Source organism: Xiphophorus couchianus, chromosome 18 (genome assembly GCF_001444195.1).
Source record: "Xiphophorus couchianus chromosome 18, X_couchianus-1.0, whole genome shotgun sequence".
In the NCBI taxonomy this organism is placed as follows: domain Eukaryota; kingdom Metazoa; phylum Chordata; class Actinopteri; order Cyprinodontiformes; family Poeciliidae; genus Xiphophorus; species Xiphophorus couchianus.
This window is the reverse complement of record NC_040245.1, coordinates 3,665,599-3,682,138: the sequence shown is the minus strand read 5'-3', so window position 1 is coordinate 3,682,138 and position 16,540 is coordinate 3,665,599. Positions and strand designations below refer to the sequence as shown.

At 36.1% G+C, this 16,540-nt stretch overlaps 1 protein-coding gene across 4 annotated transcripts in view; it reads right to left on the bottom strand.

Annotated features, from left to right (window-relative positions):
• The window catches only part of mark4b (MAP/microtubule affinity-regulating kinase 4b), a 58,612-nt gene that overhangs the window by 25,915 nt on the left and 16,157 nt on the right, over positions 1-16,540 (bottom strand). For all 4 annotated transcript variants that reach the window (XM_027999449.1, XM_027999452.1, XM_027999450.1 and 1 more), the window contains exons 2-3: positions 12,059-12,256; positions 10,726-10,779 (exon numbers count right to left, since the gene is read on the bottom strand). In XM_027999449.1, the coding sequence (XP_027855250.1) occupies positions 10,726-10,779; positions 12,059-12,256 (252 nt within the window). The remainder of the gene's footprint in view (positions 1-10,725; positions 10,780-12,058; positions 12,257-16,540) is intronic.

The following is a 16,540-nucleotide window of genomic DNA, read 5'->3' as shown; positions in this document are numbered from 1 at the left end:
CCAGCGCCCCGTGCTACATGACACAATAAAATTAAGTGTACCTATCAAAATTGCTTCTCAAATTGATCTGAAAGATCCACATTCCCATAAACCACCTACATATTAAATACTTAGAGCTGAAATAAATTTATCCAATATTATTAGCAATTCAAACTCTTCTTCATTCTGCTTTGCTTCCATCTCTGTGCCACAATCCGCAGAGGTCTCCTGCCATCCCTGAAACATAACGCCCTGGGCGGTTGCCCATATCGCCCATGTCAGAAACCACAACTGTCTGCACCATTGGACATAGCAATTAAGACAATGTAGTAACGGTAAACAACGCTCAACTATGAACACTGTCCAAGGCGCAAAGCAAGAAGTAGCCAAGCAGAAGGACCGTGACGGTTCTCACCCTGTCTGCCACCATGACAGGTAACGAAAACAATCAAAGAGCAACGAGCATGCTCTGCATTCTTACGTTCTTGTTTTATTTATTTGCAAATTACATAAATCTATATATATTTTCATTAAATAAAATAATAATAGCGACTGCAGTGTACGCAGAGCATCACAAGAACAAAGAACGGCTCTCAGTGAGGCTTCAGTCCTATAGGACTTAGTAAAGATCCGTCCAGAAGAACCAGATCGTTCGTGAATGTTACATCACTATATTGTAGACTTTGGCCACAATGTTGTCCCATATATGCGACACCTCAGTCAACACCTCAACACAATAATTCAGATCATGAGTGGCAACTATTTCTCATCGCAGATGCAACATATGAGTCTCTGTACAGCTAGCTTTGCTAACATCACGTCCAGAGAGCTCACCTTTCTTTAAGCTTCCTATCCAAGTGACACTAAACGTTGGATGAAGCTCTGCTGATTTTACAGGAAGGAAGGAAGGAAGGACAGATGAATGGATGGATGGATAGATGGATGAATAGCTGACTTAAAGGAGGTCAGGTGTTATTTTGGTTACAACAAAAGCCCAGAATGAGAGATGAAACTCTCCTCCTCCACACGTTTATTGCGTCGTCTCTCCATTCTCCGGCCGTTTTTCTTCTCAGAGCCTTTAGATTGATATGGGTCGCCGCTGTAAACACAGACCCACGTCCACAGGGAACGAGTGTAATTGAATTAAGTGCACGGTGCATCAGCTGCTCGTGAGCTTTAAGAAGAATCATCGACTGAGATCGCTCCGCTATCACCCCTCTTCCTCTCCACTCGTTTACCTCTGCTGCGTTTTCACTTCTTTATTCTCACATTCTCCGTCCATTAAGTGTGAAATCTAATCTGTGGGTCGCTGCTTAAAGACTCGGAGGAGATCTAGGGGTGAAATTAGGAACCGGGAATGGTTTCCGACGCAGAACTCGGAAGCTTAGCAAGCAGCCAGGAAACTGTTGACTCACTGGTATTGATCCAATCAATGCTCGGCTCATGCTGCTGCGAGAAAGTAATGTGTGGGGGGGGAAAGCTGCTTTCAAATGCCTCATTCAGGACTAGGAGCATTTACTGTTTTTCCTTAAAATCAGTCCTCCTGTGCTTCTGCTGCTTCTTTTTAAATATCTGACCATATGGTTAGAAATTTGGGCTGAGAGACACTAGATTAGGGGATATGATCGGAAATAATTAATAAAAGCAATGGTTTTGACTTCCTCCTTCTCTCACTGTGTCCATTAAGTCTCCTTTTCAACTTCTCTGATTGCAATTCAGGTTTAATTTGAGCTTTTGAGATGCTAATCAGCTGCTGCCAGTTGTAAAAAATAATACATTGTTGCCATGGTTACCCATCACAACAGTCCAAAAGTATAAAAGTAAGAGCAAAAATCTGCCAAGCATCCAGAAAGAAAAGGAATAATTGTCCAAACGTGCAACGACTCAACGTAAATTATGACCGAAAGTCTAGAAAAAGTTTTTAAAACCTCCAAAATGTGTGAACGGTGCGTCAGACATTTTAAATTATTTTCTCTTCCATATGAATGAAGAGAAATAAACAAGATCATAATCATGCCGCTCGTGATCTGTGCCATCATGAGCGGCACAGGTCTAGAAATCCTGATACTGTTTATCTCTAGAAATAAACTTCCTCATTTATAATCATAATGTTTCCTCTACATGTTTTGACGGTGGAGCAGCGCCACTACAAAATAAAAGTGCCACACCTTCAGAATTACATCAAACAAATGCTAAAACAATGCAAGTCATATGAAATACATATATATAGCCCACATTTGTGCACTTATACTAACCATAATCACAGTTTGAAATTAATAAAAATATCATGAAACATTAAAATGTTCTTTATTTACAAAAAAAAAAGAAAACATTTCTGACTCCTGCCTGTCTGGCTGTGAAGCTCGCTACTGTGCGCTGCGCTCAGGAGTGAAGTAAAACTACGACAGTTTGAAGTAGAGGAAGAGAAAAGGCAAAAGAAAGGAACCCAAGAAAGGTTCAGCTGAATGGATTTTTTAGTTGTTTACAACACGACTTAGCTAAGTGTTGGGTAATTTTCTCGTTGAATTTAATTGCTGGATGAATTTTAAGATGAGATGATATTTTCAGAAGAGGAAGAGACCTGAGGAAGATGCTGGGATAACCAATTTAAAATTGGTGAATCAATTTTTTCTGTTTTCAAATTCCTCACTTTGCTTTTTTCAATGGACCTGGAAAATGAATCAGTGACAATATATATCGCAATAGACATAATCAATATCAATAGATAACACATCTATATGTTCAGTATATAGAAAATTCACTGAATATTAATGAAAGTGTCATCAACAAACTCGCTCTTTGGTTACCTAGCAACCAAAGAGCGAGTGAGTAACAAGCAGGTTCAAGTTCCCCAAATTCGGTTACCTAGCAACAACTTGCTGAGTAACTTGCACAGCAGCAGTTTAAGGTTTTGTCACTGTGTCTTGTAACTGCTTAAAAATTTAAAAAATCATCGATAAGACAGGAAAGCTCACACTAGTTGTTTGGCTGTATTTCATATATTTAAAACAACTAACTAATCAATAATCATTGATATTGACTGATAAGAAATGGTTATATCGTGGTAGGCTTGTATAAATTAGTATCAATTTAATCAAAAGATGTTATTAACATTTGTCAGAATAAATGTAGAATATGAACATGTCCTTCTTGTCTTTCATAGCTCTGCAGGAACTGGAGTCCCGAAGGTTAATCTGGTCTTATGCTGCCCGCATAATTAAAATCCTGATGCATCTTTTATACCTGAACAAGAGAGAAATACAAAGCAGAGGAGAAAAACCGAAGCCTCCTCCTGCTTTCCTGCTGTCTGCGCTACTTTGAAGATGAGCTTGTGGGAAAACCTTCCTCTTGTGCTTTGTCAGCAGTCGTGTGTCTTTATTGTCCAATTATTCCTTTTCAAACTGGAACAGGAACAACAAAGAGTCAAGCAAGAACAATATTGTTATGCCTAGACACTCACAAAGGAAAGATACGCTGCACAATGGCATTACAAGTACATAAAAAGACACCGGAGAGGGTGTGTTGCTCTGTGTTTATTAGGCCTAACACTGACAAACCTGGTTTCTGGTTCTGCTCTATATCTCGTCTTTCTTGGGTCCCTGCCGCTGTGCCCCAAACCTCCCCCCATCCCCTACACGACCGCCTCCTTTGTTCGCTCGTCTGGAATTTAGCTCCTGGCTGAAGGGGCCTGGGCAAGGGACAAAACACACTTCCACGGCATTAAATAGCGGCCTAAACTCTGCACACACACACACTTCACTTGTGTGCACGAATGCAAAGATAAATGGCTGCCTGTAAAACTCTTCTGATCTCAGAGGAACACCAGGATTCTCACCAAGGTCTCCCAGATTATCCAGCAACATACAGAGTGGAAACACGATCCCTTTATAGCCACAAAGATTTAAGATATAAGACAAAAACATGCAGGCACCCAAAAAACCAACAGTTGTTCCTTTTAATGTTTCTAATTACTGACTAAAGCTGAACCGATTAATCGGATTAATCAATGATTAATCAATGATTAATCAATGATTAATCAATGATTAAACTAAACAACTATTTTATTAATCAATTAATAATTGACTGGAGTAAACAGGCTCTAGAACATGCAAAGTTGCAATCAGCATTAAGTGACAAAGGGAATTAATACATTTTTTCTTTTTACCACACTCATTAATTTATTATTATGTTTTTTTTTTACATAAAGTCCCAAGTCGGAACCTTTATATTATTGTTTCTGGTACGACCGTAAAGCTGATGCACAAGCGATCTCCATTAACAACACCGATATATCAAAGCCGCTACTCTTTGCCCACTGGGTTAATTTCCACAAAAATCGTTTTGATTATTCACTATTGTTGTGTCCAAATTATGCTAATTGGCGTTAGCCTAAATTAGCATCTGAATGCTAACCATGCTGCAGCACCACAGACAGAAAACAAATCAAATTCCAGATTTGTCTTGATTGTTACGACTGTTAAAGTCATGTCAAAATTTATATAAAACAATGTGAAAAACCCAACAGTAATTTTGTATCATTAAGTTTTTATAGAAATTGGAAGCGGAAGAAATTCATGAAAATATAGAATTTTCTCAAACTCAATTTTCTCCTTTGGACCACATGTTAAACGACGCCAATTCTAAAGAACCTTTAAGCCGAGAATGACGTTAATTTGGTAGAAAAAAATCTGCATTATTGTTTACTCAATGTAGCCTGTAATAACAACGAATGTGTCGCTCTGGGACATTTCCCAACACAGCATTTCAACATCACTGACAATGTGCAACGTCAGGAGCACAGACACAGTCCGAGACCGCAGCTTGACAGTCCCTCGGCTCCCAAAGCCGCTTCACATTTTTGTGGAGTGAACTTTGGCGCTCTGAACAACAAAGCTTACAGCTGTGATTACAGTGGAGCTCCTGTGGCAACAAAATGTCTGGGAAGAAAGCAGGACATAAAACTACTGTAAAAACAAAGTTCATAAACAAAAGGTAAAAAAAGAAAGGGAAGAGTGGAGCGGTGAAGGAAAGGAGTGGCTGAGTGACACTGACAAAATAAAAACAAGAGTGAAACTTCATACGTCTGGAAAAAAAAAAGAAAACAGACACAAAACTGACATCGGTATTGGCCAAATTTAGTCATTTTTTTAACGTATCAGTATTGGTCCAATAAGTAAAACTAAGCTAATATTAGCAACCAATGATAATTCCCATCTTGCATTTTGCAGCATTCAGCTTCTACGCACCACAAATCTGGAACAAACTTCCAGAAAACTGCAAAACAATTGAAAAACTAAGTTAGTTTAAATCAAGGCTAAAAATCCACCTGTTTAGAATTTCTTTTGGACCTTAGTAAATGGATTAACCAACAGATCTGATGACTATTTATGATTCTGATGATGGCACTCATCATAATTTAATGTAATGTAACGTTAAATATCAGTTATCGACCACAACCACAATATTATTTTTGAAAATCAGTGGTGGACCAGCTTTTAATATCGGCACAAAAATGATATTGGTCAACAGGCCTGTCATAATAACAAACTTTGCTGGATGATAAATTGTCCCAGAATTTATTGCGATAAACAATAATATTGTTATTTTGAGACTATTTTCAAGTAATAGTAATAATAATGCAAAAACACATTCTCAGATGTCAATAAACATGAAATTCTAACGAACATTTAAAACTTGAAGACATTTTAAATATATAAAATAAATAAATAAAACAACAGAAACAACCAACCAAGTAAAGAATAAAGTCTCTACAAACAAAATTATTTTTGGCAAAAAGAGAGAAAAGAGAAAAACGATAAACCAAGAAAAAGGAAATTATTGAGTTTGTTTTAATTTATCATGCAATTAAATGATTTATTGCTTATTGCAACAGGCCTATTTGTAAATATGGCAACAACAACAACAATCAGCACCGTTAAGCTCTTCTCAACCTGGAGAAAGCAACATTACCAGTAATATTTAAATCTGTGCAACTTAGGCAGCACTGAAATCCAAGATTATTGATGGAAAACTAAACTTCTTTAAATGTTTTCCCATTTACTAAGATCCTATAATCTTATTTAGTGGAAATAGGATTTACTCTGCAACTCAACGGCCCTGAAACTCGTGGCTGAGAAAACTCAGAGTTGGGAAATACACACATAACTCATTAAGTCTCCACATTAAGTCAATTAGAAGTACATTTGAGTAAATATTTTACAGCTTTTCTAAGTTTTTATAGAAAATAGAAATATGTTCTCATGCAGCCATTCACAAATGGCAGAAATAAAAACATTTATTGCTCTAAAAGAAACGGAACTGACGCTGATGCGTCTCATAAATAAACACAAATTGGTATAATTTTTCTTCCCTTTATGTGTGATATTATCACCATATGCTAGAGGTAGTATATGTCAATAAATGGCTGTTTGTGTAAAACGATGACAGTGAGGTAGAAACACAGAACGTAATTAAAAGCAGAGACAATTTTGTGCCGTCAGTTGAGTCACAGTCTCTTCTGAACGCTTTATTTACCAGATAAGAAGTTATCAATGGGTTGACTGTGATTCTTCCAGAAATTAATGTGTTTGTGCAGTAAAGGTGAAGGTAAAACAAACTTCGAGGCTAACATTTAGTCAGCAGGGCTGCTAAAGAACAAAGAGATGCTTATTTAGACTGTGAGAACTGTTCCTAAAACTCAAACAGGAACAAATGGCAAACATTTGAAAATAAACTAAAAATGTCCCAATTGGGATGATTATGTTGACATTGATTCAAGTTACTTTAGACCTGGCACTCGCTGACACAGACTCCCAAAAGATGTAATAAATTGAAAGTCATGTATGAGCTTGAAAAATAAACACATAAGGAGCAACAGATATTTTGTCCCAACAGGAGTTTCTGCGGTTTAATATTTTTACTGGGTTAGTGACTCCAAAAAAAAGAACATCTAAAAATTAAAAAGCGATCATATTTCCCCTGCTCTAGCTTCCCTGTGAACTCCAGTCGCTGGAGCTCAATTTCTTCTTCTGTTACTCTCCTATTTGCATTATTTGCTGTTATTTCAACTCGTAACTTTATGTTTTCTCTTAGTTTTTGTTTTCTCCATAAAAGCTACACCCTGCCTGGCAATGATCTAAAGGCTGCAACTAATTATTTTAGTAATCGATCAGTTATTCTGATGATTAATTGATTAATATTCTACAGATTTTTCATTTAACCGCTTAAGTTTACTTTAAAAAATATTAATAATCCATTTAAAATAGCAAATGAACACATAATTCAATTACTTTTTGAAATAAAAACACATCATCACACCTGAAATGCAATAACAGCATTCCTTTAGTGAACGCTTGATCATTTGTAGCAAAAGATACATCTGCAACTAAAATAATCCATCTAACATCAACATGTGAAAAGTTCAGACCTTAACATTAGTACAATATAGAACTGACCTAGTGATTATTTTTTGATTGACTGAATAATTGGAGAGCAAAGGTGATTAATAAGAGTTTTTTAGTTTTACATGATTTAAACCGGGCGAAGCTAAAACCTCTTTTCATCTTAAATACAAAATGTATATATTTTTTGTACAATTTCGTCTTAATTCCTGCTCTGAATATTATGTTCCTATGTTCAAACTGCCTTTTTTGAGTCTGTATACAATAGTTGACAATTAATTGGTTATTTAAATAATCATCAAGTAATTTAGTAATCGATTAATCACAATGAATCCGATTAATCGTTTCAGCCCTTGTAGTAGAATTTGCAACAGCAAATGGCTAATTTCTCCGAAATTCCCAGCTACGGTGGCTAGTGAAGTTCAAAAACATGTATATTTCCTATAGAAAAGAGAAAACGATAAATCATTCAAATGGATATTAAAATGACTGAGTTTGTTTTAATTTATCATGCAGTTAACTGATTTATTGTTTATTGCGACAGATCTAGTTGGAAGTTACCAAGATTTCAAAGCATGAAGTTTACAATGGGGACATTAAACAAGACTACAAACAGCAACCATGTCTTCTACGTGACGCTTTGACTTTTTAAATAAATCTGTGCAGGAAACCGCAAAAGCTATAAATTAATAATATACAAACATGGGAGGGTGCATCTTGATTTTGTCTTATTAAGACCATTTTCAGCCAACAGACTCAGATTCAAACAAGTGCAAACCAAACGGACCAAGTTCAGGCAGCGAAGGACTTAAGCTCATTAATCATGAATGCAGCACATGTAGTTAAAAGATTAGCCTAAATGTCAGTAGACAAGCATGCACAGACTCATTACGTCGAGCCTTTAGCCCCGTTCGTTTCAGCGGACTGAGAGAACAACTGATAGTGGCGTTACACAGACACACTGAGCCGCTTCGTGGCCTTAATGTATGAATACACAACACTGAGAACACAAAACGTACAAATCCTTTACAGCACTTCAAAGAAGAGCCTTTAAACACTTGGGCAGCTGAAAAGAGGCGCTTTCATTGCAACAAACAAACACAGCTGCTTCAACGCCCAACAGATTCACTTTGAAATCCTGAAAAAATGTTTTCTAGTCCTTAACCGGCATCAGAAATCATTTTTATAAGAGTCAGAAGTCGGATATTAAAAGTGTGGAAAAGTCAAATGGGAGTTTGGTGTCACATTTAAGACAGGTTTAGATTAATCTGGATCAGCGGCTAACTAGAGAAATGATCTTAAGTACAGTCTTTTTAATAGTTGTATGTTTTTATTTTGCTGTAAATTTGCCCTTACTCTACCGTTTACTATTCCTACTCTCTGTTTTTATTGTTTGGAAATAGCTGCTTTGATATAGCTATTGTTTCGATATAGCTGCAACAATCAACTATTTTACTATTTGATTGTTTGAACGACTAATCGATTATTCAGATGATTAATCAGATAAAAAATTGGCACATTCTGCAGATTTTACATTTAACTACTTACACCTTTTTAAAATAAAATATTATAAATTCATTGAAAGATGCAAATAATTCCTTTTTTTAAATGAGAAAATAGACAATTTATTGCCTAAAATGCAATAACATAGCATTCCTTTAGAGTACGCTTGATCATTTGTTAATTAATTTATTATTTTTTGGATTAATCGGTTAATAATTGGAGAGCAAAAGGTGCTAAATAGGATTTTTACATAATTTGAAACAGGTGGAGCTAAAAGTGCCAAATGAGGAGTTTTAAGTAAAACAGGTTTACAGGCAAGGAAGGTTTTTTCTTTTTTTAATCTCAAATGCAAAATGTATATTTGTACATATTTGGCTTAATTATTGCTCTAGGAGTGTTGTTTTTCAAAATTGCCTTCTTCTGAGTCTACTAAAGAAAAACAGCCAGTTAGTGATTAATCGATTTACAAAATTAGTTTAAATTTTAATAATTGATTAATCACAATTAATCATTTCAGCCCTAAATTTTTCATCTGAATTTCCCCATTGAGGGGCAATAAACTTTATTTCTATTCTTCACTGTTATCCTATCAATTACTTTTTATATAATAGTCATGTTTATTCTGTTTCAAATTAAACAAAGCTACTAACTTTCTTTAAAAACATTTGATCTTTCTTCCAAAGTTTACGTACAAAACTACAGATTAGAAACAATCACTAGAAGTTTGAAAATGTCTGAATCCAACAAGTTTGTTGAGTTTAACACAAGGCTGCGCTGGAGCAGCATTTCCTGTTTAATTCCTGATTGGTAAGAGAAATTAAGCCTTTATGTCCACTTTTAAGCTAAACTGCAAGCTAATAACTGCAAGCTAATTTGTGATTTGGTGTAATTTCACATCAAATAACAAATAAAAAAAAAACTTCCCAGTGAACAGAGACGGATGAAATCAGGATTACAGAAAGGGAGAACAACTTTATATCTGATTATTGTGTTAGAGAAAATCAACTTGAACCAACACTTAAAGGTATTTTAACTGATTTTAGTGCAAATAGTTCAGCTGCAGACTTGAGTTAAATGTTTAAACTGCATCATTGTCTGAAATGCTGCACACTAATAGACTCGTTTTCCGACAGCGTGGATCTGACGCGGCAGAGCGGGGAGCTGATGGCACGCTGAACACATTATTCTGGATTAAATGAGGAATCAACGCGTGGGACACATCAAGCTTCATCCAGGTCACTCTGCTCAGGGACTTTCTGCCAGCGGATCACTGACTGTGTGGACTAAACAGTGATTTTAAGCTTTTTAATCTACTTAAGTTGTATAATTTACAATTTGATGCTTTGGAAAAATTGAAGTATTAGATTTAGACTAATTGTACAATTAGTATCTTTTTTGCAAGTATTGCTAACGTGATCTGTTGGAATACTTTAAAAAAAATTAAATAAAATGTTTGCAACTCTGCTTATAAATATATAATGAACTGACAAAAATTATCAGAAATGACTGAAAATGATTAAGAATCATCAAATAATTAAGAGAAAATATAATGAAACATCTGAACCTGATTGAAAATGTTAAGAAATTATATTTCCTCGCGTTTGAATTAGCCCAACAGTTTCCTTAACGCTTCCTGCGCCTTGACCAATCAAAATGCCTGAAAGAATGCGTTGCCGTAGCAACAACGTTCTCTTATGTATCGTTGAAAAATATGTCCGGTCGAAAAAAGGCAGGTCAGTCGACAAGTGCAACAATTTCAAGGTTAATGTCGGGCAATGTTAAAAAACGTCGGTAATCTTTTTCACGAACAGCATCACAGTAAAGGTTAGTTAGTTTCACTCACCTTCTGAAGGCTGGTTGGGTTCAGTTGGGTTTTATCGATGATCTTTATGGCAACCTGGAAAACGGTGACAGAGTGTAAAAACCAAGAACAGAAAATGCGTAACATTCTTAAAACGTGTACTTAATTGTCGTGTTTGTTAAATCTTTTTAATTAACCCAGTTTTGCATAAATGTTGCTTTTCTTAAATTGTGTCAATAATGTGACTTTTTAAATATTTTTAATTTTTTAATCCCAAATGTCAACAAACACTAAAAGGTTATCAACACAATGAAAAGCCAAAGCGGGAACGGAATTTTTAGTTAGCTTAATTTTTAACTCCAAGCTAAATATTTAGCTTCAAATTAAATATGTGGCTTCAAAATACATATTTAATTTCAACCTACATATTTAGCTTGCTAAATAAATATTTATTTTGAAGCTATATATTTAGCTTAAAACTAAACATTTTGCTTGCAAACTAAATATTTGTAGGCTAAATGTTTAGCCAGCAAATATTTATTTAGCAGCTAAGTATTTAGCTTCAAGCTAAATATCAAGTTTGAAGCTATATATTTAGCCTCAAACTAAACATTTAGCCTTCAAACTAAATGTTTATTTTGGAGCTAAATATATGTTTTCTGAGAGACTCAAATTTCATCCGCTGTACGCCATATTATTCAAAATAAACATCTAAATATGTCACTTTGTGTGTAATTTATACATATTCACAGCGAGTTTCACTTCTGAATTTAATTTCTGAAATAAAATTAACTTTTCTGTGATTTTCTGGTTTACTGACATGCACCTGCAGACAAAAACATTCAACATAATTTATAAATGACTGTGGTTCCTGCAGTTTGGTGGATTTATGATTACATTTTTAAACTCTGATATAAAATTAAGCTCCTGAATTATACATTAAGAGATTACCTTATTCAGTACTCAAGCAAAATAATAAAAAGAGGACAAAGTTCAACACGTACTGTTTTACAGCACGTTTATGACGCTAAAAGCTGCAATCAACAAAAATAACTCCAGTAGCCCTGAATAAGAGGTGGCGACAACATCAGGCCCTCAGCTGTAAACTGTGACTATATGACTGACTTCTGCTTTATTTGGGTGGAAAACTGCAGCTTTTCACATGATCAAGCCGTGTGGAGCTTCCTGAGCCTCAAGGTGTCGGTTCAACCGATGTAGGTCAGCGGGTTTTATGAGAAGAAAGACGTCTGTTTAAAGGCGACTCGCCTGTTCAAAGAGTGCAAATTCTGCTGCAGGGCTAAAATGCTTCCAACCAATTCACAGCTTCCTCCAGAGCAATAAAGAAAGCTTTCTTTCGAGTTCTCGTTTGGCTCACCTCTCTGCCGGTCAGTATGTGGCGGGCCAGCTTGACTTTGGCGAAGTTGCCCTTGCCGATGGTTTTCAGCAGTCGGTAGTTCCCGATGTGCGGCAGCTCGTCCGAACACAGGGCGATGGAGTTTCGACAGCGGGCGCCGAGCGAGCGGCTCGACCAGCCGGTACCTTTATCCGAGCGGCTGGCCGACAGCGAGGCATGCTGCGGCAAGAGGGGGAATCAGTCAATCAGTCAATCAATCAATCAAGTTTTGTATAGCACATTTCAGCAACAACGCAGTTGCTTTACATCATCAAAACACAGAAAAACAAAGTCGTGACAGACATCATGTTAATCAATTTCATTTTTGTTGTGACACCAATTGACTATGTTCTGTGTTTTGTTTTTGTTTTGAACGCATCCAATTTTTAATGTATAGCTACACGTTGGTTTGTGTTTGTTATTTCTGTTTGGTTATTTAATTTCTATTGCTTCTATTCGTTCTATTATCTGGTTATTACTTTGTAGATCAATTAAAAAAATATTTGTGTATATAAAAAATAAAAAAAACATCACATTCAACCAATTGGCATCATTACAAGTCAAAATGTTGATCAATATTTCAGTTATAACGTTTCAAAATCAACTCTAAACAGCTGGACTTTTAGGAACTCAGTGTTTCGACTGTTTTGCAGTTTTCTGGAAGTTTGTTCCAGATTTGTGGTGCATAGAAGCTGAACGCTGCGTCTCCATGTTTGGTTCTGGTTCTGGGGACACAAAGCAGAAACAGAACCAGAACCAGAAGACCTGAGAGGTCTGGAAGGTTGCTATGACAACAGCAGATCTTTAATGTATGGTGGTGCTGAGCCACTCAGTAATTTATTTACACAAAATCTGAAATGATTAATCTACAGCAATGAATATGATGGATGTAACTTTGCTGAGTTTCACCTTAAAACCGTGCAAGCAGACATTTTTAGAGTCCAATTTTCTGATTTGTTTCGGTTGCAGCCAAAGTTCCCTGATTATATGTGACCGCATCACTTTACCAGAACCGTCAAAGACCTCGAGATTCTGGTTCTGCAGTCATGTGGTTCCAGAACCAACTATAACCGGGTCACCTTGGTGCATCTCATGTGATCGTTCATAGTTGACATTCTTCACATTCATGACTTGCTGCAAGGTCACCAACATTCAGCCGGATGATGCCGATTGACTCAACCACACGCACCAAACAAAGCTCTGATTCTTGTTGAAATCTGGGACATCCCCTTCCTATGCAGTTTAAATCGCAAGAAGTAACATTAATAATTATTTTTAAAAGGGTCAGAAAACCTGCTTTTATCTGCAACAAAACAAGAAAGGAGAAAATGAACTGAAATGTAGGATGTGGGACGACATGACTAACAAGGAAGTGAAAACGTAAAGGAAGCACCAGAGTCTCTGATAATTACTGAAACAATTAAGCAGAAAGGTCATGTGTTGAGTAAACCAGGACATTTTACACTTCTGCCATTATTGGCGTTTGAACGGTTCACTTTCACAAACAGGAATGACAAAGTGATGGTATTTCATTTCAGCCACTTCCTGACAGATAAAACACTTCAGGCCACTGACAGATTGTGATTTACAGTTTCCTTCCAGGCAGCGTCACTATTTTTAGATCCTTCACGTCTCAATGTTGAAGGTTTTTCTAGACTAAACTCTACAGAGGACACATTCTGCCGAAATTGGATATGAACACATTAATTTAATTTATTCATTCCCTCCCCATTCCTCCTTTCAACTTTATTTCTTCTAAAAATTTAGAAGAGGAAAACATGAGGACAATAAAAAAATGTTGGAGGTTTTTCTAGACCAAAATCTATGGAGGACAGATTCTGCCGAAATTGGCAATAAATGTAGAAATAAATGTTCTCCATTCCCTCCCCATTTTTCTTTTCTTCTTTATTCTTTCAAAGATTTAAAATATAACATAAGGAAAATAAAAAAACGGCAAAGAGAAAATATTACAGAAAATGTATGCATAATAAAAAAATTACCGTAAAATTTTTTTTGTTTTGATAAGTACGGAATGCAAAATAAATAATGAAATAAAATGTGACAGTAGATAAGAAATAGCAAAGAGTAAATACGGAATATTAAATGAAGAAATAAAAAGGAGATTAAATACTGATAGTTGTATATTAACACTTAAGTATTAAATTATGTCACACTGTGTAATCAAATGAGTTAGGAAATATCTTACTATTATTTGGATAACACATTTAGACATTTATTTATACATTTATCCCGTATTTTGGCAGTATTTGTCCTCCATATTCTAAATAATTGCTTCATTTTAATACTTGCAGTTCTGAGCCAAATATTTTTGCGTCTTACCCGGTTATTGTGATCCACTCTGTGTTAAATGTGACAATCTGTTTCTATATTAACATTCTTATTGTTCTGCAGATTTACCAGCCTTGTTAAACTATATAAATTGAAGTGAACATGTTGGAAATTACTGACCAGGGGAAACTTTAGGCAAGTGAAAGTGTTTGTTAGGACAACTATTAGAAATGTGGAGACTGATTGCCTTTGTTCTTTGTCTATATTATCCAGCAGGCACCTTCATTTTCACCCCTCCTTACCCTCTGCCCCCCTCTCCTTTTCTGCCCTGGCTCTTCCCATCCCCCAGACAAATCAATTTTCATCCTTTCCCTCCATTCTCCTTTTCTCTGCCCAGACACGCCCTTTCTTTTGTCTCCAGCTGCTATCTTCATTTTCAGCAAACTCCCATAAATTCGGGGCTCCATCGATTCACTCCTTCTGATTAACATACAATTTCTTCCCTTGGAGGTGTGGTCCGACATCTCAGAGGACGGAGAACTGAGTCAGAAAACGAATTAGAGTGTGAGCCTGTGGGATAACCCCCCCAGTAATCATTATAAATGTGATAGGACGCTCGGTTCAGAAGATGGATGGCGCTAAGTGTTTGGGTGGGGTGGAGGTGGAGGTTGCTGTTCGGATGCGATTTGCACATTCAGCAAAGCTGCTGCTGCTGCTGCTGCACACCTTGACCTTGGAAACTGAGCGATCACATCACCCTGCCGGCGTTGGCGGGAGCTGATGGGAAGAGTTGAGACAGCAAATAATGTAATGATTACTATTTTAAAGATAAATTATTGCTGTTTTATTTATTATTTTACTTTTTTATTTATTATATTTTTTATTTTAAAAATACATTTTTAATTAATTAAATTTTCCATTATGCTAATATCACATTTTGCATGTTTTCCTACTTCCATTCGGGTTTAAACTGCTTCTAAAAACAGCCCAAGCATTTTTTTTTTATAAAGAAGCTGTTTTTTTCTTTTTAGCAATAAGTTGATCTATTTTAGAAAATGAGCCGTTTCAAAAGCCTCCCAAATATTAAGTCTCAATCAACATTCACGACACCGTTGCCCAGCAACCCAAGCTGAGCTCCAGCACGTTTGGTCAGCTGGTTTAACAGCAGTTAAACCAGCTGTACAATGGCTGCTAGAAGAGGCAGGCGTTTTCTTGTTGACTTGTCACTCAGAAACCACTCACTGCAATTTTGCTGGTTGTGCAGGAGGCTCCACTTCTCCTTTTCAAAGATGTACGGTTGTACAGGTTTTTGCATCTATTTTTAAGAGCGAGTGTGAACGTTGAGTTGTGGGGCGTGGCCAGCAGAAGCTCATTTAAAGTGACAGAGCCCTAAAGCAGCTCCTTCTGGACGGAGTTCAACTGAGCAGACTGAAAACTCGTTATTTAAGAATCATTTTGTGCAGAAAATTTAATGAGCATGTTTTATTTTGCCCATAGAACAGGGGCGTCCAACTCATTTTCATTTTGGGCCATATCAAAAATCTGAATGTTGTTAAAGGGTTGTGCCCTTTAAGAAATTCTGGTTGTGCCAGAATTTATTGATAAAACCCATAAAACTGCTAAAATATCATTAAATAGCTTTTTGTTTGAGCACTCAATAAGCGTCTCTTTTTTTTTTTAATTAAATATTGAAACATCTTTTCACAATGATCCAGGATTTTGTGACTCTTTTTTTGTTTTGTTTTTTGTAATAAATATCACAGATTTTGTGGGACTAATTTGGAAATATTTGTGAGTAATTTTTATTATATTTGCACTAATGTCTGATGATATGTGACTTTTTATTAATCACTATATTGGTTACGGACTATAACGTGACATTAAGTAAGCCTGAGGCAGCAGTCTTTGTTAAAACCAATGTTTTTCGACAATTTTTAGAAAAAATCTGAAAAATTATGGGAATCTGTTTGTGTGGAAAAATTGGAGGGAATTATTAATGTAACTTGGAGTCTTGAGGGCCACATTAAACGCTACGGTGGGCCAGATTTGGCCCCCGTGCCTCGAATTTGACACATGTGCCATAGACCTATCCCAACCTGTTCAAGTAAGCAAAACAGTTTGCCTTTAATAGTCAAGTTTTCTGTAAAAACCTGTCATCTAAACCATTAAAAGTTT